The sequence below is a fragment of the Panulirus ornatus genome, chromosome 18 (assembly GCF_036320965.1).
Source record: "Panulirus ornatus isolate Po-2019 chromosome 18, ASM3632096v1, whole genome shotgun sequence".
Lineage (NCBI taxonomy): Eukaryota > Metazoa > Arthropoda > Malacostraca > Decapoda > Palinuridae > Panulirus > Panulirus ornatus.
The window spans coordinates 46,647,910-46,674,695 of record NC_092241.1 but is presented as its reverse complement, the minus strand read 5'-3'; the positions used below and the strand labels follow the sequence as shown (position 1 = coordinate 46,674,695).

General features: G+C 41.5%; 1 protein-coding gene across 1 annotated transcript in view; it reads right to left on the bottom strand.

Moving 5' to 3' along the window:
- Positions 1–26,786, bottom strand: part of shtd (anaphase promoting complex subunit 1) — a 596,397-nt gene that overhangs the window by 299,218 nt on the left and 270,393 nt on the right. The window contains exon 19 of the mRNA XM_071673058.1: positions 12,846–13,020. Coding sequence (XP_071529159.1) covers positions 12,846–13,020 — 175 coding nt within the window. The remainder of the gene's footprint in view (positions 1–12,845; positions 13,021–26,786) is intronic.

Genomic DNA, 26,786 nt, shown 5'->3' with positions numbered 1-26,786 from the left:
CACTTCCCAAGCTCTCTCATCCCCAACAGACTTCATACTTGCTCCTCTTTCCAAAACTCTTGCATTCACCTCCCTAACAACCCCATCCATAAACAAATTAAACAACCATGGAGACATCACACACCCCTGCCGCAAACCTACATTCACTGAGAACCAATCACTTTCCTCTCTTCCTACACGTACACATGCCTTACATCATCGATAAAAACTTTTCTCTGCTTCTAACAACTTGCCTCCCACACCATATATTCTTAATATCTTCCACAGAGCATCTCTATCAACTCTATCATATGCCTTCTCCAGATCCATAAATGCTACATACAAATCCATTTGCTTTTCTACGTATTTCTCATATACATTCTTCAAAGCAAACACCTGATCCACACATCCTCTACCACTTCTGAAACCACACTGCTCTTCCCCAATCTGAAGCTCTGTACATGCCTTCACCCTCTCAATCAATACCCTCCCATATAATTTGCCAGGAATACTCAACAAACTTATACCTCTGTAATTTGAGCACTCACTCTTATCCCCTTTGCCTTTGTACAATGGCACTATGCACGCATCCCGCCAATCCTCAGGCACCTCACCATGAGTCATACATACATTAAATAACATTACCAACCAGTCAACAATACAGTCACCCCCTTTTTTAATAAATTCCACTGCAATACCATCCAAACCTGCTGCCTTGCCGGCTTTCATCTTCCGCAAAGCTTTTACTACCTCTTCTCTGTTTACCAAATCATTTTCCCTAACCCTCGCACTTTGCACACCACCTCGACCAAAACACCCTATATCTGCCACTCTATCATCAAACACATTCAACAAACCTTCAAAATACTCACTCCATCTCCTTCTCACATCACCACTACTTGTTATCACCTCCTCATTTGCGCCCTTCACTGAAGTTCCCATTTGCTCCCTTGTCTTACGCACTTTATTTACCTCCTTCCAGAACATCTTTTTATTCTCCCTAAAATTTAATGATACTCTCTCACCCCAACTCTCATTTGCCCTTTTTTTCACCTCTTGCACCTTTCTCTTGACCTCCTGTCTCTTTCTTTTATACGTCTCCCACTCAATTTCATTTTTTCCCTGCAAAAATCGTCCAAATGCCTCTCTCTTCTCTTTCACTAATACTCTTACTTCTTCATCCCACCACTCACTACCCTTTCTAATCAACCCACCTCCCACTCTTCTCATGCCACAAGCATCTTTTGCGCAATCCATCACTGATTCCCTAAATACATTCCATTCCTCCCCCACTCCCCTTACTTCCATTGTTCACACCTTTTTCCATTCTGTACTCAGTGTCTCCTGGTACTTCCTCACACAAGTCTCCTTCCCAAGCTCACTTACTCTCACCACCCTCTTCACCCCAACATTCACTCTTCTTTTCTGGAAACCCATACAAATCTTCACCTTAGCCTCCACAAGATAATGATCAGACATCCCTCCAGTTGCACCTCTCAGCACATTAACATCCAAAAGTCTCTCTTTCGCGCGCCTGTCAATTAACACGTAATCCAATAACGCTCTCTGGCCATCTCTCCTACTTACATAAGTATACTTATGTATATCTCGCTTTTTAAACCAGGTATTCCCAATCATCAGTCCCTTTTCCGCACATACATCTACAAGCTCTTCACCATTTCCATTTACAACACTGAACACCCCATGTATACCAATTATTCCCTCAACTGCCACATTACTCACCTTTGCATTCAAATCACCCAACACTATAACCCGGTCTCGTGCATCAAAACCACTAACACACTCATTCAGCTGCTCCCAAAACACTTGCCTCTCATAAATATATATATATATATATATATATATATATATATATATATATATATATATATATATATATATATATATATATATTATTTATTTTGCTTTGTCGCTGTCTCCCACGTTTGTGAGGTAGCGCAAGCAAACAGACGAAAGAAATGGCCCAACCCACCCCCATACACAATGTCTATACATACACGTCCACACACGCAAATATACATACCTATACATCTCAATGTACACATATATATACACACACAGACACATACATATATACCCATGCACACAATTCACACTGTGTGCCTTTATTCATTCCCATCACCACCTCGCCAAACATGGAATACCATCCCCCTCCCCCCTCATGTGTGCGAGGTAGCACTAGGAAAAGACAACAAAGGCCCCATTCGTTCACACTCAGTCTCTAGCTGTCATGTAATAATGCCCGAAACCACAGCTCCCTTTCCACATCCAGGCCCCATACAACTTTCCATGGTTTACCCCACATGCTTCACATGCCCTGATTCAATCCACTGACAGCATGCCAACCCCGGTATACCACATCGATCCAATTCACTCTATTCCTTGCCCTCCTTTCACCCTCCTGCATGTTCAGACCCCGATCACACAAAATCTTTTTCACTCCATCTTTCCACCTCCAATTTGGTCTCCCACTTCTCCTCGTTCCCTCCACCTCCGACACATATATCCTCTTGGTCAATCTTTCCTCACTCATTCTCTCCATGTGCCCAAACCATTTCAAAACACCCTCTTCTGCTCTCTCAACCATGCTCTTTTTATTTCCACACATCTCTCTTACCCTTACATTACTTACTCGATCAAACCACCTCACACCACACATTGTCCTCAAACATCTCATTTCCAGCACATCCACCCTCCTGCACACAACTCTATCCATAGCCCACGCCTCGCAACCATACAACATTGTTGGAACCAATATTCCTTCAAACATACCCATTTTTGCTTTCCAAGATAATGTTCTCGACTTCCACACATTCTTCAAGGCTCCCAGGATTTTCACCCCCTCCCCCACCCTATGATTCACTTCCGCTTCCATGGTTCCATCCACTGCCAGATCCACTCCCAGATATCTAAAACACTTTACTTCCTCCAGTTTTTCTCCATTTAAACTTACCTCCCAATTGACTTGACCCTCAACCCTACTGTACCTAATAACCTTGCTCTTATTCACATTTACTCTTAACTTTCTTCTTTCACACACTTTACCAAACTCAGTCACCAGCCTCTGCAGTTTCTCACATGAATAAGCCATCAGCGCTGTATCATCAGCGAACAATAACTGACTCACTTCCCAAGCTCCCTCATCCACAACAGACTTCATACTTGCCCCTCTTTCCAAAACTCTTGCATTCACCTCCCTAACAACCCCATCCATAAACAAATTAAACAACCATGGAGACATCACACACCCCTGCCGCAAGCCTACATTCACTGAGAACCAATCACTTTCCTCTCTTCTTACACGTACACATGCCTTACATCCTCGATAAAAACTTTTCACTGCTTCTAACTACTTGCCTCCCACACCATATATTCTTAATACCTTCCACAAAGCATCTCTATCAACTCTATCATATGCCTTCTCCAGATCCATAAATGCTACATACAAATCCATTTGCTTTTCTAAGTATTTCTCACATACATTCTTCAAAGCAAACACCTGATCCACACATCCTCTACCACTTCTGAAACCACACTCCTCTTCCCCAATCTGATGCTCTGTACATGCCTTCACCCTCTCAATCAATACCCTCCCATATAATTTACCAGGAATACTCAACAAACTTATACCTCTGTAATTTGAGCACTCACTCTTATCCCCTTTGCCTTTGTACAATGGCACTATGCACGCATTCCGCCAATCCTCAGGCACCTCACCATGAGTCATACATACATTAAATAACCTTACCAACTAGTCAACAAAACAGTCACCCCGTTTTTTAATAAATTCCACTGCAATACCATCCAAACCTGCTGCCTTGCCGGCTTTCATCTTCCACAAAGCTTTTACTACCTCTTCTATGTTTACCAAATCATTTCCACTAACCCTTTCACTTTGCACACCACCTCGACCAAAACACCCTATATCTGCCACTCTATCATCAAACACATTCAACAAACCTTCAAAATACTCACTCCATCTCCTTCTCACATCACCACTACTTGTTATCACCTCCCCATTTGCGCCCTTCACTGAAGTTCCTATTTGCTCCCTCGCCTTACGCACTTTACTTACCTCCTTCCAGAACATCTTTTTATTCTCCCTAAAATTTAATGATGCTCTCTCACCCCAACTCTCATTTGCCCTCTTTTTCACCTCTTGCACCTTTCTCTTGACCTCCTGTCTCTTTCTTTTATACATCTCTCACTCAATTGCATTTTTTCCCCTGCAAAAATCATCCAAATGCCTCTCTCTTCTCTTTCACTAATAATCTTACTTCTTCATCCCACCACTCACTACCCTTTCTAATCAACCCACCTCCCACTCTTCTCATGCCACAAGCATCTTTTGCGCAATCTATCACTGATTCCCTAAATACATCCCATTCCTCCCCCACTCCCCTTACTTCCATTGTTCTCACCTTTTTCCATTCTGTACTCAGTCTCTCCTGGTACTTCCTCACACAAGTCTCCTTCCCAAGCTCACTTACTCTCACCACCCTCTTCACCACAACATTCACTCTTCTTTTCTGAAAACCCATACAAATCTTCACCTTAGCCTCCACAAGATAATGATCAGACATCCCTCCAGTTGCACCTCTCAGCACATTAACATCGAAAAGTCTCTCTTTCACGCGCCTGTCAATTAACACGTAATCCAATAATGCTCTCTGGCCATCTCTCCTACTTACATACGTATACTTATGTATATCTCACTTTTTAAACCAGGTATTCCCACTCACCAGTCCTTTTTCAGCACATAAATCTACAAGCTCTTCACCATTTCCATTTACAACACTGAACACCCCATGTATACAAATTATTCCCTCAACAGCCACATTACTCACCTTTGCATTCAAATCACCCATCACTATAACCCGGTCTCGTGCATCAAAACCGCTAACACACTCATTTAGCTGCTCCTAAAACACTTGCCTCTCATGATCTTTCTTCTCATGCCCAGGTGCATATGCACCAATAATCACCCATCTCTCTCCATCAACTTTCAGTTTTACCCATATTAATCGAGAATTTACTTTCTTACATTCTATCACATATTCCCATAACTCCTGTTTCAGGAGTACTGCTACTCCTTCCCTTGCTCTTGTCCTCTCACTAACCCCTGACTTTGCTCCGAAGACATTCCCAAAACACTCTTCCCCTTTACCCTTGAGCTTCGTTTAACTCAGAACCAAAACATCCAGGTTCCTTTTCTCAAACATACTACCTATCTCTCCTTTTTTCACATCTTGGTTACATTCACACACATATATATATATTCATACTTGCTTGCCTTCATCCTTTGCTGTCACTATCCTATCCCACAAGAAACAGCATCGCTACCCCCTGCTTCAGCATGGCAGCACCAGGAAAACAGACAAAAAGGCCACATTCATTCATACTCAGTCTGTAGCTGTGATGTGTAAAGCACTGAAACCACAGCTCCCTTTCCATATCCAGGTCCCCCAGACCTATCCATGGTTTACCCCCAACATTTGACATGCACTGGTTCAGTCCATTGATGGCATGTCAACCTCGGTATACCATATCGTTCCAAATCACTCTGTTCCTTGCATGCCTTTCACCCTCCTGTATGTTCAGGCCCTGATTGCTCAGAATCTTTTTCACTACATCCTTCCACCTCTAATTTGGTCTCCTGCTTCTCCTCGTTCCCTCCACCTCTGATACATACATCCTCTTTGTCAACCTTGCCTAACTCATTCTCACCATATGTCCGAACCATTTCAACACACCCTCTTCTGCTCTCTTAACCACACTGTTTTATTTCCAAACATCTCTCTTACCCTTTCATTATTTACTCGATCTAACCACCTCACACCACATATTGTCCTCAAACATTTCATTTCTAATACATCCACCCTCCTCCTTACAAGCCTATTCATAGTCCATGCCTTGCAACCATGTAATATTTTTGGAACTACTTTTCCTTCAAACATACCCAATTTTGCTCTCTGAGATAACGTTCTCTCCTTCCAAACATTCTTCATTGCCCCCAAAATCTTCGCCCCCTCTCCCACACTGTGACTCACTTACGCTTCCATGGTTCCATTCACTACTACATCCACTCCCAGATGTCTTAAACACTTCACTTCCTCCAGTTTTTCCTCCATTCAAACTTACATCCCAATTTACTTGTCTCTCATTCCTACTGAACCTAATAACCTTGCTCTTATTCATATTCAATCTCTTTCTCCTTTCATGCTCTTTTTCAAATTCAGTCACCAACTTCTGCAGTTTCTCCCTCAAATCAGCCACCAGAGATGTATCATCAGCAAACAACAATTGACTCACTTCCCATTCCCTCTCATCCCCAGCAGACTGCATACTAACCCCTCACTCCAAAACTCTTGCATTTACCTCCCTAAACACCCCATCCATAAACAAATTAAACAGCCATGAGGACATCACACACCCCTGCCGCAGACTGATCTTCACAGGGAACCAATCACTCCTCTCTTCCTACTTGCACACATGCCTTACATCCTCAATAAAACCTTTTCACTGCTTCTAGCAGCTTACCTCCCACACCATATACTCTTAAGAACTTCAACTAAGCATCTCTATCAACCTTATCACATGCCTTCTCCACATTCATAAATGCTAAACACAAATCCATTTGTTTTTCTAAGTATTTCTCAAACAAATTCTTCAAAGCACACATCTGATCCACACATCCTCTATCACTTTTGAAACCACTCTGCTCCTCCCCAATCTGATGCTCTGTACATGCCTTCACCCTCTCAATCAAAACCCTACCATACAATTTCCCTGGAATAGTCAACAAACTTATGCCTCTGTAGTTGGAAAACTCACCTTTATCCTCTTTGCTTTTGTACAATGGCACTATACACGTGTTCCACTGTTTCCCACTAAAGCAAGGTAGGCTTCAGGAAACAGGCAAAGACCCATCTACTCATATGCACATATACACACATATATGCACATACATGTATACAGGGGTGCGTGATGCCCCAATGGTTGTTTAATTTGTTTATGGATGGGATGGTTAAGGAGGTGAATGGAAGAGTTTTGGAGAGAAGGCTGAGTATGCAGTCTGTTGGGGATGAAAGGGCCTGGGAAGTGAGTCAGTTGTTGTTCGCCAGTGATACAGCACTGGTGGGTGATTTAAGTGAAAAACTGCAGAAGTTGGTGATTGCGCTTGGGAAAGTATATGAAAGGAGAAATTTAAGAGTAAATGTGAATAAGAGGAAGCTTGTTAGGTTCAGTAGATTTGAAGGACATGTTAGTTGGGATGTAAGTTTATATGGAGAAAAATTGAAGGAAGTGAAGTGTTTTAGATATATGGGAGTGGACTTGGCAGCGAATAGAACCATGGAAGCAGAAGTGAGTCATAGGGTGGGGGACAAAGACTTCTACCTCAGTATTCCCTATCGCGTCATAGGATGTAACTAAAGGGCTATTTCAATTTCTAAAAGAATGAACAGAAAAAGGAGCCAAGCAGAGAGTGTGCATCCCCTTTGAAAGCTTATGTCAGGGTGTCTGAATGAGTGCGGATGTAAACACTATGAGAAGAGAGGAGAGACAGGTAGTATGCTTAAGGAAAGAAACCTGAATGTTCTGGCTCTGAATGAAACAAAGCTCAAAGGAAGAGGGGAAGAATGGTCTGAAAATGCTTTGGAGTAGCGTCAGGGGTTGGTGAGAGGACAAGAGCTAGGGAAGGAGCAGCAGTGATCATGAAACAGGAATTATGGGAGAGTATGAAAGAGTGTAAGGAAGTAAATTTTCTATTGATATGGATAAAACTGAAAGTGGATGGTGAGATGGGAGATTATTAGTGCTTATGCACCTGGCCATGAGAAGAAAGATCATGAAAGGTAAGTGTTTTGGGAGCAGCTGAGTGAGTGTGTCAACAGTTTTAATGTAAGGTTCTGAAGATTAGTGATGGGAGATCTAAATGCAAAGGTGAGTAATGTGGCACTTGAAGGTATAATTGGGGGAATGGGGTACTCAGTGTTATGAATGGAAATGGTGAAGAGCTTATGAAGTTGTGTGCTGATAAAACAGGTGACTGGGAATACCTGATTCAAAAAGAGGGACATACACAAGTATACATATGTGAGAAGGGAAGATGGTCAGTGGGCATTACTGGATTACGTATCAATTGATGGGCATGTAAAAGACAATTCTGGATGTAACTGTGTTGAGAGGGGCAGCTGGTGGTATGTCTGCTCTGATCATTATCTTGTGAAGGCAAAGGTGAAGATTTGTAGAGTTTTTCAGAAAAGAGAATACAATGTCAGATTAAATGAACCTGAAGACTTGTGTGAAGAAATACCAGCAAATACCAGCAGAGATTAGGAGTAGAATAGCAGAAGGTGAGAGTAAATGAAGCAAGGGGAGTGGTTGAGGAATGAGAGGTATTTAAGTAAGCAGTGCTCACATTTGTGTTGAGATGCATGTGGCATGTGAAGGGTGGGAGAAGGGCAGATTAAAAAAGGCAGTGAACAGTACAATGAAGAAAAAAGATGCTAGTGAAATAGAAAAGAGAGTACTTAATGGGAAGGAGTGCAAATGATTGGTGGATGTATAAGAGAAAGCAGCAGGCGGTCAAGAGAATGGTGCATGAGTTGAAAAAGAGGCCAAATGAGAGTTGGGAGCGAGAAAGTATCAATAAACTTTAAGGAGAATGTTTTGGAAGGAAGTAAATAATGTGTAAAAATGGAGAAAAAATGGGAACATCAGTGAAGGGGGACAGAAGGGGAAGTGTAACAGGTAGTGATGAAGTGAGAAGATGAATTGAGTACTCTGAAGGATTGTTAAATGTGTTTGATGATAAGAGTGGTACATGCTGAGTGTTTGGGTAGGGGTGGTATGTGAAGTGAGTGAGCCATGGAGAGAGGTTTGGTGAAGAGAGAAGAGGTCATGAAAGACTCATGTAAGATGATATCTGGAAAGGCAGCTGGAGTGCATGTTACTGCTGGTGAATTTACTAAGAAAGGGGGTGACTGTGTTGTTAATTGGTTGGTAAAGATTTTCAGAGTAAGTATGGATCAAGGTGAGCTGCTTGAAGATTGGCAGAATGGCAGAATGCATGTATAGTGCCACTGTATAAAAGCAAGAGGGATAAAGGTGAGTGTTCAAATCACAAAAGTATAAGTTTGTTGAGTATACCTGGTAAGTTGTATGGGAAGGTATAATTGAGAGGATGAAGGCATGTACAGATCCTCAGTTGGGGAGGAGTAGTATGGTTTCAGAAGGTAGAGAATGTGTGGATCATGTGTTTGCTTTAGCAAATGCATGTGAGAAATACTTTAGAGAAAAAGATGGATTTGTACATGTCATCTATGGGTCTGGGGAAAACATATCATAGGGTAGATTGAGATGCTTTATGAAAGGTCTTAAAAATACACAGGGTGGGAGAAAAGCTGCTAGAAGCAGTGACAAGTTTTTATCAAGGGCATAAGGCACGTGTACTAGTAGGGAGATAAGAGAGCAAATGGTTTCAAGTGAGGGTTAGTTGGCAGCATGGGTGTGTGATGTCACTATGTTGTTTAATTTGTTTAAGGTGGATTGCTGAGCGAGGTAAATGCAAGAGTCTCAGATAGAGGGTTGAGTATGCAGTCTGTGGGGGGTGAGAGGGTCTGGGCAGTGAGTCAGCTGTTGTTAGCTGATGATACAGCATTATTGGGAAATCTAAGTAAGAAACTGCAAAAGTTGGTAACAAAGTTTGGAAGAGCATGTGAAAGGAGGAAGTTGAGAGTAAATGTGAATAAAAGCAAGGTTATTAGATTTAGCCAAGTTAAGAGACAGGTTAGCCGGGGTGTAAGACTAAATGGAAAAAACTGGTGGAGGAGTGTTTTACATACCTGGGAGTGGACCTGACAGTGAATGGAACCATGGATGGGTGAGGGGACAAAGGTTTTGTTAGCGATGAAGAATGTGTAGAAAGATATTGTTATCTGGGAGGGCAAAAATGGGTATGCTTGGAGGTATAGTAGTCCCAACAATATCATATGGAGGTGAGGCATGGGTTATAGATAAGGTTGTGCAGAGGTTGGCAGATGTGTTCGAAATGAAATGTTTGAGTACAGTATGTGGTGTGAAGCAGTTTGGTGTGGTAATAAAATCAGCATGGTAGAGAGAGATGAAAAGGGCATGATGAAATGGTTTGGGTACATGGAGAGAATGAGTAAGGAAAGGTTGACAAAGAGGATATATGTGTCACAAGTGTAGGGAACAAGGAGAACGGGGAGACCAAACTGGAAATGGAAACATGAGGTGAAAAAGATTTTCAACAATCGGGATCTGAATATGAAGGAGGATGAAAGGCATGCACAGAAAAGAGCAAACTGGAATGATGTGGTATGCTGGAGTCAACATATTGTCAATGGACTAAGCCAAGGCATGTAAAGTGTTTGGGGTAATAATTGGAAAGGTCCGTAGGGCCTGGTTGTGGATAAGGAGCTATGGTCCTGGTGCAATAAACATGATAGATAGATAATGTATGTGAGCCACTGCAGCCATTTTTTTCTTTTTTTCTCTTTTTCATCTCACTAACACGGGAAATGGTGATCAAGTATGGAAAAAAAAAAAGACCATTCATTCTAACCAACTTGCCACATTTCATCTTATACAAAGCTTTCATCAACTCTTTCCATTTCACCAAACTGATTGAAATGACTCTCTTACTTTGCATAATTCTCTGACTGACACATCCCCACATTTTTTTTTTTTTTTTTTTTTGCTTTATCGCTGTCTCCCGCGTTTGCGAGGTAGTGCAAGGAAACAGACGAAAGAAATGGCCCAACCCACCCCCATACACATGTATATACATACGTCCACACACGCAAATATACATACCTACACAGCTTTCCATGGTTTACCCCAGACGCTTCACATGCCTTGATTCAATCCACTGACAGCACGTCAACCCCGGTATACCACATCGCTCCAATTCACTCTATTCCTTGCCCTCCTTTCACCCTCCTGCATGCTCAGGCCCCGATCACACAAAATCTTTTTCACTCCATCTTTCCACCTCCAATTTGGTCTCCCTCTTCTCCTCGTTCCCTCCATCTCCGACACATATATTCTCTTGGTCAATCTTTCCTCACTCATTCTCTCCATGTGCCCGAACCATTTCAAAACACCCTCTTCTGCTCTCTCAACCACGCTCTTTTTATTTCCACACATCTCTCTTACCCTTACGTTACTTACTCGATCAAACCACCTCACACCACACATTGTCCTCAAACATCTCATTTCCAGCACATCCATCCTCCTGCGCACAACTCTATCCATAGCCCACGCCTCGCAACCATACAACATTGTTGGAACCACTATTCCTTCAAACATACCCATTTTTGCTTTCCGAGATAATGTTCTCGACTTCCACACATTCTTCAAGGCTCCCAGAATTTTCGCCCCCTCCCCCACCCTATGATCCACTTCCGCTTCCATGGTTCCATCCGCTGCCAGATCCACTCCCAGATATCTAAAACACTTCACTTCCTCCAGTTTTTCTCCATTCAAACTCACCTCCCAATTGACTTGACCCTCAACCCTACTGTACCTAATAACCTTGCTATTATTCACATTTACTCTTAACTTTCTTCTTTCACACACTTTACCAAACTCAGTCACCAGCTTCTGCAGTTTCTCACATGAATCAGCCACCTCTATCTCCTCTTCACCTCATTTCTGTCCAATTCAATAATGTTCCCATTTGTTCACTTTATCTATAGCTATCGCTTTCTAATTCTTCTTGAAGTTTGCTAAAACTAGCTCATCTTAACTCTCATCTGCCCTCTTTTTTAGCACTTGCACCTTCCTCTTCACCTCCTGCTTCTTTCTCTTGTTCATCTCCCAATCATTTCCATTCCTTCCCTGCAAATAACACCCATACATTGCACTTTCTTCTTTCACTTTTCACCACAACCATGTGAACCTGTATCATTCCTGATGTATAACGACTCATCTTTAAAACATGAATGAGATTGTGACAAAATCAGAATTCCCCCTTTTTTCAGGATTCACATCTCAAGATTTACTGAAAACAGCAAGCTCTATCGTACTACAAGATACAAACTGTGATAGGACCAACAATTACAAACCTTATAAACTTTCAAGTAAGACAAATGCTTACCTTAACACACTACAGCATTAAAATAAATCATGTAAACAAGTTTAAAGGAGATTCTAACTACACCTCTACCAACAGGAACCCATTTCAAATTCATCAAAGTGTAGTAATATGAAACATCAATAAAGATAGTATCATAGATCTTACCTTTTGTCAAATACAAAGCAATGATGTTACACTTAAGATGTTAAGCAAAGTTCTCAAAACAGAATCATGAGACTTAAGCACAGCCTCACAATTATTCTTTATATACACATCGTATGGTGAAAGACAAAATTTTATTCCTGTTTTTGTCTGAAGATTACTGTCACCTGACAAAACATAATAAAAGGGTTGCTTTGACTACATCTACACAGTTGGCAACCCTGACTACCATGAAGCTTATGTGTACTGCTGGTTTGGATTAAAGTTCAAATATCCTCGGGTGAACTAAATTTGGTTATATTAAGAAAAGAAAGTTCTTCCATTAATCTAAAATTTGTAGAAAGAAACCTTGGAGATTTCTGACCATCATCTCAGACAATTCAGTGATGGAAGCACTAATCAGAGATACCAACTGTTCATATTATGCAAGAAAGCACAAGGCACAATGGTTATCTTTCATGAGATGATATCACCAATCCCAGGAAGACTTTTGTCTTTTACTATACATCACAAAAATTACAAGTTTTTACAAATCATTTCATTTTATAGATATCAAGAAAAATATTAATCTAATTACCTTAATTGTCCATCGAGCGGATTTGTCTTGTGTGAGAAGATGGGCTAACTGAACCTGGAAGCCTGAAGGAGCATCTCCATAAGGGTAACGTCCGTCTTTTAACTTAACTGCTAAACCTTCCCCAGAACGCAATATTGTCTCCAAAACAGACCATGTCTTGTTGTTTGCTGAAAACCTATGAAAAGTGTGACAACAGTAATTAAGACATATTCCTCAATTGTAGTAAGGAGACAGTGCACAGTAAATATACCAGATGGCTTCTTTGGGTGAATGTTTACAACAAAAGGAAAACATGTGATATAAATGATAAAACTACTATCATCTAAAATAAAAGCTTAACATAAGGAGAATATTATACGTCATAAATACAGTATGATAGAAGAGTACACATAATTCATTATTTCATTTTTATTATACCTAATCGCCGTCTCCCACGTCGGTGAGGTAACGCAAAGAAACAGATGAAAGAATGGCCTACCCCACCCACATACACATGTATATACATAAACGCCCACACATGCACATATACATACTTATATATTTCAACATATACATACACAGACATACATATATATACACATGTACATATTCATACTTGCTGCCTTCATCCATTCCAATCACCACCCTGCCACACATGAAATAGCATCCCCCCACACCCCTGTGAGGTAGCACGAGTAAAAGACAAAAAAAGATCACATTCGTTCACACTTATGTCCTCATTCAAGCCACTGACAGCATGTCGACCCCAGTATACCACATCATTCCAATTCACTCTATTCCTTGCATGCCTTTCACCCCCCTGTATGTTCAGGCCCCAATCGCTCAAAATCTTTTTCACTCCATCTTTCCACCTCCAATTGGTCTCCCACTTCTCCTTGTTCCCTCCACCTTTGACACATATATCCTCTTGGTCAATCTTTCCTCACTCATTCTCTCCATGTGACCAAACCATTTCAAAACACCCTCTTCTGCTCTCTCAACCACACTCTTCTTATTACTATATATCTCTCTTACCCTTTCATTACTTATCAAATCAAACAACCTCGCACCACAATTGTCCTCAAATGTCTCATTTCCAGCACATCCACTCTCCTCTGCACAACTCTATCTATAGCCCATGCCTCCAAAGCATATAACATTGTTGGAACCAATATTCCTTCAAACATACCCATTTTTGCTCTCAGAGATAACGTTCTCGCCTTCCACACATTCTTCACCATTCCCAGAACCTTTGCCCCCTCTCCACATTATCAACATATCTAAAAAGCAGGTCTTGAATTTATGTTAATAGATACAAATAGATAGATCTCAATACTCCTCTATATATATGGTGAGGGAGGTAAGTTGCTACAAGTAGTGAAAAGTTTTTACCAAGGATGTAAGGCATGTGAACGAGTGGAAAGAGAGGCGAGTGATTCGTTCCCAGTGAATGTTGGTTTGAGGCAGGGGTGTGTGATGTCCCCATGGTTGTTTAATTTATTTATGGATGGGGTGGTTAGGGAGGTAAATGCAAGAGTTTTGGAGAGGGGTGAGTATCCAGTCTGTTGGGGATGAGAGGGCCTGGGAAGTGAGTCAGTTGTTGTTTGCTGATGATACAGATCTGGTGGCTGACTCAGGTGAGAAACTGCAGTGGTTGGTGACTGAGTCTGGTAAAGTGTGTGAAAGGAGAAAGTTGAGAGTAAATGTGAATAAGAGCAAGGTTATTAGGTTCAGTAGGGTTAAGGGACAAGTTAATTGGGTGGTAAGTTTGAATGGAGAAAAATTGGAGGAAGTGAAGTGTTTGAGATATCTGGGAGTGGACTTAGCAGCAGATGGAACCATGGAAGCAGAAGTGGGTCAAAGGGTCGGGGAAGGGGGGCAAAGATTCTGGGAGCAATGAAAAATGTGTGGAAGGAGAGAACATTATCTTGGAGAGCAAAAATGGGTGCTTGAAGGAATAGTAGTTCTAACAATATTATATGGTTGCGAGGCATGGGCTACAGATAGGGTTGTATGGAGAAGGGTAGATGTGTTGGAAATGAAATGTTTAAGGGCAATATGTGGTGTGAGGTGGTTTGATCAAGTAAGTAATGAAAGGGTAAGAGAGATGTGTGGCAATAAAAAGAGTGTGGTTAAGAGAGCAGACGAGGGTGTGTTGAAATAGTGTGGACACATGGAGAGAATGAGTGAGGAAAGATTGACAAAGAGGATACATGTGTTAGAGGTGGAGGGAACAAGGAGAAGCAGACCAAATTGGGGGTGGAAGAATGGAATGAAAAAGATTTTGAGCGACTGGGGCCTGAACATAAAGGAGGGTGATAGGCATGCAAGGAATAGAGTGAACTGGAACAATGTGGTATACTAGAGTCAACATACTGTCAATGGCCTGAATTTCTGCAGTTTCTCATCCGAATCAGCCACCAGAGCTGTATCATCAGCAAATAACAGCTGAATTGCTTCCCAGGCCCTCTCATCAACAGACAGCATACTTGCCCCCCTCTCCAAAACTCTTGCATTTACCACTCTAACCAATCCATCCATAAACAAATTAAACAACCATGGGGACATCATGCACCCCTACCACAAACCAACATTCAATGGGAAACTATCACTCTTCTCTCTTCCTACTCGTCCACATGCCTTACATCCTTGGTAAAAACTTTTCACTGCTTCTAGCAATTTACCTCCCATTCCACAGACTCTTAAAACCTTCCACAAAGTATCTCTATCAACCCTATCATATGCCTTCTCCAGATCCATAAATGCTACATTCAAATCCATCTGTTTTTCTAAGTATTTCTCACATACATTCTTCAAAGCAAACACCTGATCCACACATCCTCTACCACTTCTGAAACCACACTGCTCTTCCCCAATCTGATGCTCATTACATGTCTTTACCCTCTCAATCAATACCCTCCCATATAATTTCCCAGGAATACTCAACAAACTTATGCCCCTGTAGTTTGAACAATGATCTTTATCCCCTCTGCCTTTCTATAATGGCACTATGCATGCATTCCGCCAGTCCTCAGGCACTTCACCATGATCCATACATAAGCTGAAAATCCTTACCAACCAATCAACAACACAATCACTCCTTTTTTAATAAATTCCACTGAAATACTATCCAAACCCGCCACTCTGCCGGCTTTCATCTTCAGCAAAGCTTTCACTACCTCTTCTGTTTACCAAACCATTCTCCCTGATCCTCTCACTTCCCACACCACCCCAACCAAAACACCCTATATCTGCCATTCTACCATCAAACAAATTCAACAAACCTTCAAAATACTCACTCCATCTACTTCTCACTTCATTACTACCTGTTATTACTTCCCCGTTTGCCCACTTCACTGATGTTCCCATTTGTTCTATTGTCTTATTCATGTTATTTACCTCCTTCCAAAACATCTTTTTCTTCTCCCTAAAGTTTAATGATACTCCCTTACCCCAACTCTCATTTGCCCTCTTCTTCACCCCTTGCACCTTTCTCTTGGCCTCCTGCTACTTTCTTTTATACTTCTCCCCATCATTTGCACTCCTTCCTTGCAAGTATCATCCAAATGCCTCTCTCTTCTCTTTCACTAACAACTTTATTCTTCATCCCACCACTCACTACCTTTCTAATCTGCCCACCTTTCTCATGTGAGATGCATCTTTTGCACAAGCCATCACTGCTTCCCTAAATACATCCCATTCCTCACCCACTCCCCTTACATCATTTGCTCTCATCTTTTACCATTCTATAACATAATCTAAGAAAAGAACCCACTTTACTGACCAACTACTAGGGAAGTATGAACAGTTGGGTTGACTGTGGACCATCTGCCCAAACCAGGATTTGAAACTATGTGCTTGACCTTAGGAGGCCCGTGAATGTGTCACATTCAGGAACACTAAGAGCTACACCACAGATGTCCAAAATAATGCTTCATCTTTTCCACAACCCAAAAATCATCACCCTCGCCTCCACCATGTAATGATCGGACACCCCACCAGCTGCTCCTCACAGTATATTCACATCTCAGAGTCTCTCTTTAGTACATCTATCAATGCCTGCTTACCATCTTTCCTATGTGCCCACATATACTTGTGTACGTCCCTCTTTTTAAACCAGGTTTTCCCAATCAAACTTCCTTTTCCAGCACACAATCTCAAAAGGTGTTCACCATTTCTAGTCACCTTACTGAATACCTCATGCCCCTATTCATATCCTCAGCTGCCACATAACTCACTTCATCATTCATATCATCCATCATTTATACCAAATCTCTTACATGAAAACTGCTGACACAATCACTCAGCTGGTCCCAAGACACTTAACTCTCATAATCTTTCCTTTCTTGATCAGGTGCATAAGCACTGCAGTTACCCATCTCTTACAATCCACTTTCATATTTAGCTACATCAGTCTGGAGCTCACTTTCTAGCACTCTTCTACACATTTCCATAACTCCTTCTTCAGCAGCTTTGCTACCCTTCCTTAGTTTTCACCCTAAACCAACCCCTAAAGGCTTTCCCAAACCATTCTTCCTCTTTATCGCTGAGCTTTGTTTCACTCAGAGCCAGAGCATCCAGGTTCCTCTCCTCAAACACTACTTATATTTCCTTTCTTCTTATCTTGGTTACATTCATGCACATTCAGACACCCTAGCCAGAGCCTTTGAGGATGGTGAGCACTCCTTACTTGGCTCCTTCCTCTGTTTCATCTTTTTAGAAACTGAAACAGAAGAGGGGTCCCCCCTTAATTCCTATCCCTCTTTGTCACCTTTTATGAAACACAGGGAGTACAGAGGTAGAATTCATTCTCCCCTACCCCAAGGACAAAATATAAAGAGGGGATATACTTGTGGAAACTCCACAAACCTCACAATTTCTAAAGTAACACAGATTCAGATATGTAGTTCTGTAGTCAGGATCCAGATCACTATGATAGCAGGCTCAGTAAAATTTACAACGAAGGAGTAGGGACATGTGTATCTCTAATCTCAAATATGGAGGAATGTTAAGAGGGAAGAAGGGTTTAATATAGGATGTCAAAAAGCAAAAATGCTTCCAGACATGCAGAGGTAAAGATATATACAATGCCCCAGCCAGCTAGCATTTGCAAGACATGAGAGAGCAAAGGATGATAGCAGAAGGATAAGAAAGGAGGAACAAAGACACCATGAAAAGAATGAAGGAGAATGAATTGTCATTTACAGAGAAGCTAATCAGGCTATATAGGATTCAAAGGGAGGAACTTTAGAGGATGATGTAAAGATATGTGAGGAACTGAAGAACGAATTTAAAAGTGTTTTCACAGTGGAAGACAATACAGTACCAACACAAGTGAAGTGGAATGGAGAGGATGTTCCAGAAAACATCATGAAGTCTAGAAAAGACAGTAACAAAATACTTAAAGGTTCTGACCCATACAAGGCCCATAGTCCTTGTGATATCTAACCATGTGTGCTGAAAACGTGTGCAGATACACTACACAAACTTCTTAAAATACTGTTCAAGATGTCTTTGAAGAAGGGCAAAGTTCCAATGGAGTAAAAACAGGCAAATATCATACTAGTCTGTGAGAAATGAGGTTTGCAAGGTAAAACAAGAAAAAAAGAATTTGGGGACAGGATTACAAGCTTCAAGTCCTTTAACTCAGAATACAATGTCAACTGTGAACAGGTCTTCAAAAGAGGCACACACAGAGCTACAAGAGCTTGCAGCATAAAACGAAGCAATAAACATGCTAGAAAAAATGAGAAGACATACTTCTTTAATACGAGAGGTTTGGATGAATGGAATAAGTTAAAGAGGAGACCATGAATACTGATAGCATAAAGAAGTCTAATAAGTTGTATGATGGTGTAATATTCCAGCCTATGTTCATCCCTGTCAGTTGGGGAAAAATGAAATAAATTTCCATAAGAAAATAAAGGAAAAAAAAAATATATACAGCCTTGGTCCTGGGCTTACTGAAGAAGCAAATGGCATGTCTGACAGTTCCTGATGTGAGCGGAAGATACGAAAATGATGTCTACTTCTTTTTAATGAGCTTGTTCTCCCACTGCACCTCTATTTCATAAAGCCACAAAACCAGGGGTAAATAATATGACAATAGAGATATTACACTTTTCACACTAACATTCATTGTTAAGGAAATTGGTTGGCAAATGCTGTCAGGATATCAAAGGAGTTTTCTTTCTTTATATTGAACAATCTACCATTATTTCATAAACACTTTTCTTTTTTGTAAATGGAAATGGTGAAGAGCTTGTAGATTTATGTGCTGAAAAAGGACTGATGATTGGGAATACCTGGTTTAAAAAGCGAGATATACATAAGTATACTTATGTAAGTAGGAGAGATGGCCAGAGAGCGTTATTGGATTACGTGTTAATTGACAGTCGTGCGAAAGAGAGACTTTTGGATGTTAATGTGCTGAGAGGTGCAACTGGAGGGATGTCTGATCATTATCTTGTGGAGGCTAAGGTGAAGATTTGTATGGGTTTTCAGAAAAGAAGAGTGAATGTTGGGGTGAAGAGGGTGGTGAGAGTAAGTGAGCTTGGGAAGGAGACCTGTGTGAGGTAGTACCAGGAGAGACTGAGTACAGAATGGAAAAAGGTGAGAACAATGGAAGTAAGGGGAGTGGGGGAGGAATGGGATGTATTTAGGGAATCAGTGATGGATTGCGCAAAAGATGCTTGTGGTATGAGAAGAGTGGGAGGTGGGTTGATTAGAAAGGGTAGTGAGTGGTGGGATGAAGAAGTAAGAGTATTAGTGAAAGAGAAGAGAGAGGCATTTGGACGATTTTTGCAGGGAAAAAATGCAATTGAGTGGGAGATGTATAAAAGAAAGAGACAGGAGGTCAAGAGAAAGGTGCAAGAGGTGAAAAAAAGGGCAAATGAGAGTTGGGGTGAGAGAGTATCATTAAATTTTAGGGAGAATAAAAAGATGTTCTGGAAGGAGGTAAATAAAGTGCGTAAGACAAGGGAGCAAATGGGAACTTCAGTGAAGGGCGCAAATGGGGAGGTGATAACAAGTAGTGGTGATGTGAGAAGGAGATGGAGTGAGTATTTTGAAGGTTTGTTGAATGTGTTTGATGATAGAGTGGCAGATATAGGGTGTTTTGGTCGAGGTGGTGTGCAAAGTGAGAGGGTTAGGGAAAATGATTTGGTAAACAGAGAAGAGGTAGTGAAAGCTTTGCGGAAGATGAAAGCCGGCAAGGCAGCAGGTTTGGATGGTATTGCAGTGGAATTTATTAAAAAAGGGGGTGACTGTATTGTTGACTGGTTGGTAAGGTTATTTAATGTATGTATGACTCATGGTGAGGTGCCTGAGGATTGGCGGAATGCGTGCATAGTGCCATTGTACAAAGGCAAAGGGGATAAGAGTGAGTGCTCAAATTACAGAGGTATAAGTTTGTTGAGTATTCCTGGTAAATTATATGGGAGGGTATTGATTGAGAGGGTGAAGGCATGTACAGAGCATCAGATTGGGGAAGAGCAGTGTGGTTTCAGAAGTGGTAGAGGATGTGTGGATCAGGTGTTTGCTTTGAAGAATGTATGTGAGAAATACTTAGAAAAGCAAATGGATTTGTATGTAGCATTTATGGATCTGGAGAAGGCATATGATAGAGTTGATAGAGATGCTCTGTGGAAGGTATTAAGAATATATGGTGTGGGAGGAAAGTTGTTAGAAGCAGTGAAAAGTTTTTATCGAGGATGTAAGGCATGTGTACGTGTAGGAAGAGAGGAAAGTGATTGGTTCTCAGTGAATGTAGGTTTGCGGCAGGGGTGTGTGATGTCTCCATGGTTGTTTAATTTGTTTATGGATGGGGTTGTTAGGGAGGTAAATGTAAGAGTTTTGGAAAGAGGGGCAAGTATGAAGTCTGTTGGGGATGAGAGAGCTTGGGAAGTGAGGCAGTTGTTGTTCGCTGATGATACAGCGCTGGTGGCTGATTCATGTGAGAAACTGCAGAAGCTGGTGACTGAGTTTGGTAAAGTGTGTGGAAGAAGAAAGTTAAGAGTAAATGTGAATAAGAGCAAGGTTATTAGGTACAGTAGGGTTGAGGGTCAAGTCAATTGGGAGGTGAGTTTGAATGGAGAAAAACTGGAGGAAGTGAAGTGTTTTAGATATCTGGGAGTGGATCTGGCAGCGGATGGAACCATGGAAGCGGAAGTGGATCATAGGGTGGGGGAGGGGGCGAAAATTCTGGGGGCCTTGAAGAATGTGTGGAAGTCGAGAACATTATCTCGGAAAGCAAAAATGGGTATGTTTGAAGGAATAGTGGTTCCAACAATGTTGTATGGTTGCGAGGCGTGGGCTATGGATAGAGTTGTGCGCAGGAGGATGGATGTGCTGGAAATGAGATGTTTGAGGACAATGTGTGGTGTGAGGTGGTTTGATCGAGTGAGTAACGTAAGGGTAAGAGAGATGTGTGGAAATAAAAAGAGCGTGGTTGAGAGAGCAGAAGAGGGTGTTTTGAAGTGGTTTGGGCACATGGAGAGAATGAGTGAGGAAAGATTGACCAAGAGGATATATGTGTCGGAGGTGGAGGGAACGAGGAGAAGAGGGAGACCAAATTGGAGGTGGAAAGATGGAGTGAAAAAGATTTTGTGTGATCGGGGCCTGAACATGCAGGAGGGTGAAAGGAGGGCAAGGAATAGAGTGAATTGGAGCGATGTGGTATACCGGGGTTGACGTTCTGTCAGTGGATTGAATCAAGGCATGTGAAGCGTCTGGGGTAAACCATGGAAAGCTGTGTAGGTATGTATATTTGCGTGTGTGGACGTATGTATATACATGTGTAGGGGGGGGGGTTGGGCCATTTCTTTCGTCTGTTTCCTTGCGCTACCTCGCAAACGCGGGAGACAACGACAAAGTATAATAAATAAATAAAAATACTTTTCTTTTTTCACATTCCTTTTATATTTTTATTATACTTAGTCGCTGTCTCCCGCGTTAGCGAGATAGCGCAAGGAAACAGACAAAAGAATGGTCCAACCCACCCACATACACAGGTATATACATTTACACCAACTCACACAGTGAAAGCTTTGCGGAAGATGAAAGCCGGCAAGGCAGCAGGTTTGGATGGTATTGCAGTGGAATTTATAAAAAAAGGGGGTGACTGTATTGTTGACTGGTTGGTAAGGTTATTTAATGTATGTATGACTCATGGTGAGGTGCCTGAGGATTGGCGGAATGCATGCACAGTGCCATTGTACAAAGGCAAAGGGGATAAGAGTGAGTGCTCAAATTACAGAGGTATAAGTTTGTTGAGTATTCCTGGTAAATTATATGGGAGGGTATTGATTGAGAGGGTGAAGACATGTACAGAGCATCAGATTGGGGAAGAGCAGTGTGGTTTCAGAAGTGGTAGAGGATGTGTGGATCAGGTGTTTGCTTTGAAGAATGTATGTGAGAAATACTTAGAAAAGCAAATGGATTTGTATGTAGCATTTATGGATCTGGAGAAGGCATATGATAGAGTTGATAGAGATGCTCTGTGGAAGGTATTAAGAATATATGGTGTGGGAGGAAAGTTGTTAGAAGCAGTGAAAAGTTTTTATCGAGGATGTAAGGCATGTGTACGTGTAGGAAGAGAGGAAAGTGATTGGTTCTCAGTGAATGTAGGTTTGCGGCACGGGTGTGTGATGTCTCCATGGTTGTTTAATTTGTTTATGGATGGGGTTGTTAGGGAGGTAAATGCAAGAGTTTTGGAAAGAGGGGCAAGTATGAAGTCTGTTGGGGATGAGAGAGCTTGGGAAGTGAGGCAGTTGTTGTTCGCTGATGATACAGCGCTGGTGGCTGATTCATGTGAGAAACTGCAGAAGCTGGTGACTGAGTTTGGTAAAGTGTGTGGAAGAAGAAAGTTAAGAGTAAATGTGAATAAGAGCAAGGTTATTAGGTACAGTAGGGTTGAGGGTCAAGTCAATTGGGAGGTGAGTTTGAATGGAGAAAAACTGGAGGAAGTGAAGTGTTTTAGATATCTGGGAGTGGATCTGGCAGCGGATGGAACCATGGAAGCGGAAGTGGATCATAGGGTGGGGGAGGGGGCGAAAATTCTGGGGGCCTTGAAGAATGTGTGGAAGTCGAGAACATTATCTCGGAAAGCAAAAATGGGTATGTTTGAAGGAATAGTGGTTCCAACAATGTTGTATGGTTGCGAGGCGTGGGCTATGGATAGAGTTGTGCGCAGGAGGATGGATGTGCTGGAAATGAGATGTTTGAGGACAATGTGTGGTGTGAGGTGGTTTGATCGAGTGAGTAACGTAAGGGTAAGAGAGATGTGTGGAAATAAAAAGAGCGTGGTTGAGAGAGCAGAAGAGGGTGTTTTGAAGTGGTTTGGGCACATGGAGAGAATGAGTGAGGAAAGATTGACCAAGAGGATATATGTGTCGGAGGTGGAGGGAACGAGGAGAAGAGGGAGACCAAACTGGAGGTGGAAAGATGGAGTGAAAAAGATTTTGTGTGATCGGGGCCTGAACATGCAGGAGGGTGAAAGGAGGGCAAGGAATAGAGTGAATTGGAGCGATGTGGTATACCGGGGTTGACGTGCTGTCAGTGGATTGAATCAAGGCATGTGAAGCGTCTGGGGTAAACCATGGAAAGCTGTGTAGGTATGTATATTTGCGTGTGTGGACGTATGTATATACATGTGTATGGGGGGGGGGTTGGGCCATTCCTTTCGTCTGTTTCCTTGCGCTACCTCGCAAACGCGGGAGACAGCGACAAAGTATAATAAATAAATAACCAACTCACACACTTATACGTACCTATACATTTCAACGTATAAATACATATACATACAGAGACATATACATATATACACATGTACATATCCACACTTGCTGCTTTCATCCATTCCCGTCGCCACCCCACCACACATTTAAAAGGCACCCTCCCCCCCTTCGTCCATGCCCGTGCGCGAGGTAGCACTAGGAAAAGACAGCAAAGGCCACATTCATTCACACTCAGTCTCTAGCTGTCATATGTAATGCACCGAAACCACAGCTTCCTTTCCACATCCAGGACCCACAAAACTTTCTATGGTTTACCCCAGATGCTTTCACGTGGCTTTTCACCTTCCTGTATGTTCAGGTCCCATATCATTCAAAATTGCTTTCAATCCATCTTTCCACCTACAATTTGGTCTCCCTCCTCTCCTCGTTCCATCCACCTCTGACACATATATCCTCTTTGTCAATCTTTCCTCACTCACTCTCTCCATGCGGCCAAACCATTTCAACGCACCCCCATCTGCTCTCTGAACCACAATGTTTTTACTACCACACATCTCTCTCACCCCTTCATTACTTACTCGATCAAATCAACTCAAATATATATACATATAAAAATAAAGATAGAGTTGATAGAGACGCTCTGCGGGAGGTATCAAGAATATACTGTGTGGGAGGCAAGTTGCTAGAAGCAAAGAAAAGCTTTTATCGAAGATGCAAGGCATGTGTATGAGTAGGAAGAAAGGAAAGTGATTGTTTCCCAGTGAATGTCGCTTTGCGGCAGGGATGCATGATGTCTCCACGGTTGCTCAATTTGCCCATGGATGGGGCCGCCGTCAGGGAGGCAAATGCAAGAGTCCTGGAAAGAGGGGCTATTTCCCATTTTAGCAAGAAAGTGCCAGTAGTAGACAAAGAAATGGCATCTTTCACGGAAACATGAACCCTCTATCTACAACCAAGCCCCAAAGACTTTTCTATAGTTTACCCAGATTCACTCCATATGCTCTGGTTCAGCCCATTGACAGCATATTGTCCCCCATATACCATATTGTTTCAAATTTACTCCATCTCTTGCATGCCTCACACATTCTTGCATGTTCAGGCCCTGAACCTCCATCCTTGCACTTCCTCCTTGGTTTTCTCCATTTCCTTGATTCACCATTTCTGAAATGTATATCCTCTTAGTCATCCTCTTCATGTGTCCAAACAATTCCAGATAACCCTCTTCAGTTTTCTCATACATACTCCTCTTACTACCACACCTTTCTCTTACCTTATCCTTTCCTATTCAATCAAACCTCTTCAAGCTACATATTATCCTCATACATTTCATTTCCAACATATCCATCCTCATCTTTACATTTTTGGCTGACCACTCCTTGTATACACACAAACCAACTGGACTACTATATCATTGAACATACCCAGTGATATCTCTTTCCACACAACCCTCTATGTATCCATGACCCTTACCCCCAACACTCATCATGTGATTCACTTCATCTCCCATGGTTCCATTCCCTGCTATATCTAGTCCCAGGTTATATCTAAATCACTCTCCTTCCTTAAAGTTCTCTCCATTCAAACTCAAACGTCAAATAACCAACCTCTCTTCACCACTAAACCTAATAACCTTGCTTTGACTCACATTAACTCCTTTCACATTATCCTAAACCCAGATACCAGCTTCTACATACTGCATACCTGCTCCTATCTCCAAGACCATTGCATTCACCTTCCTCACCAACCCACCCATAAAGATATCAAACAGCCATGATGTCATCACACAATCCTGAGGCAGACCCACCATCACATGTAACGACTCATCCTACTTTTTTCCTGGCACACAAGCCTTACGTCCTTGAATGGTGAATAACATATGTATATCTAAAAAATATGACACCTTTCACACTACAAATAAATATGGGGAAATAAGAGTGTCTGGCACAAGTGGGGAGGTTTCTTGGAATTGCTTTTCTTTTGGAAATATTCTTATTCCCAAATTCCTCCTATTACCCTAGGATTACATGACAAGAGGATCAAACGAAGTTGCTTCATAATTTCTTCAATAATTTCTTCTAATCACTTAATGCTTCACAATTTCTATGTTTTCATCTTCACTTTCCTCACAACCTGATTCATATCAAATGCATTCCATCTAGTAACTTAGGTATCTAAAAATCTTTGTATTCATATCAAATGCATTCCATCTAATAACTGAAGTATTTATAACTCTAAGTAGTTTCTGCATGGTCAAATGCACATATGGTCAGCAGGTTCATAGTAGAATTTTTTTCTTGTGCCTGCCTGGTAGTAAAATAGACTACAAAGCTACTAATAGTATGATAAAGTCAGTTAGATATTCAAACAGCAGGCAACTAATAGTATGGAAAATCTGCTGGATATCTAAACATTAGGATACTAATAGAATGATAAACTCAGCTGGGTATTTAATAATAAGTAGGATGAAAGAGACACTTGGATGCTAATAATACGATAAAGTCAACTGCATATTCAAACATATGTAGGATGAAAGATATACTACTCTACCAATAGTATGATAAAATCAGTTGAATATTTAAACATATGTACGGTCTAAGCTAATAATAGTACAATAAAATCAGCTGAATATTTAGAAAAAAGCAGTTAGATGTTTAAGCATATATCTAGGATAGCGACAGTATGATAAAATCAGCAATCTATTTAAACATATGTAGTATAAGATAAATTGCCACGTGAAGAAAGCAGATGATGGGTTTGTGACATGACCCAAGAATACAAAATCATCTGCCTATGCTGTTCAACCAGTTTGCTGTTGTTGTTGTTGTAGGCTCACATCACGGACAAAAGTCCAAAGCAAGGCCAGGCCTTATTTGAAATATAAAAAGGTTAATGAAAGGGAAGAAGAAGAGACAAGAAAAAGTATTTACAAATCTTGGAGTGAAAAACTTGTCCTTAAAATGTGTCAGGTCATAGTTATTGGGAAAGACATGAGAGGGTAAAGATTTCCAAAGCTTCAAGGTTCTGAGAAGGAAACTTTTATCAAACTGGCCGACCCTTAAGTTGCCATCGACCACATAGTAATCATATGACATAGCAGCTTGCCAAGTACTGCATGGTCTAGCTAGAGGTGGGGGCACACAAGCAGCCAGCTCTCACGAGCAAAAACCACAGTAATACATACAAAAGACGAAAAGTGAACCAACATTGTGTAGGGTAAGTGAGTCAA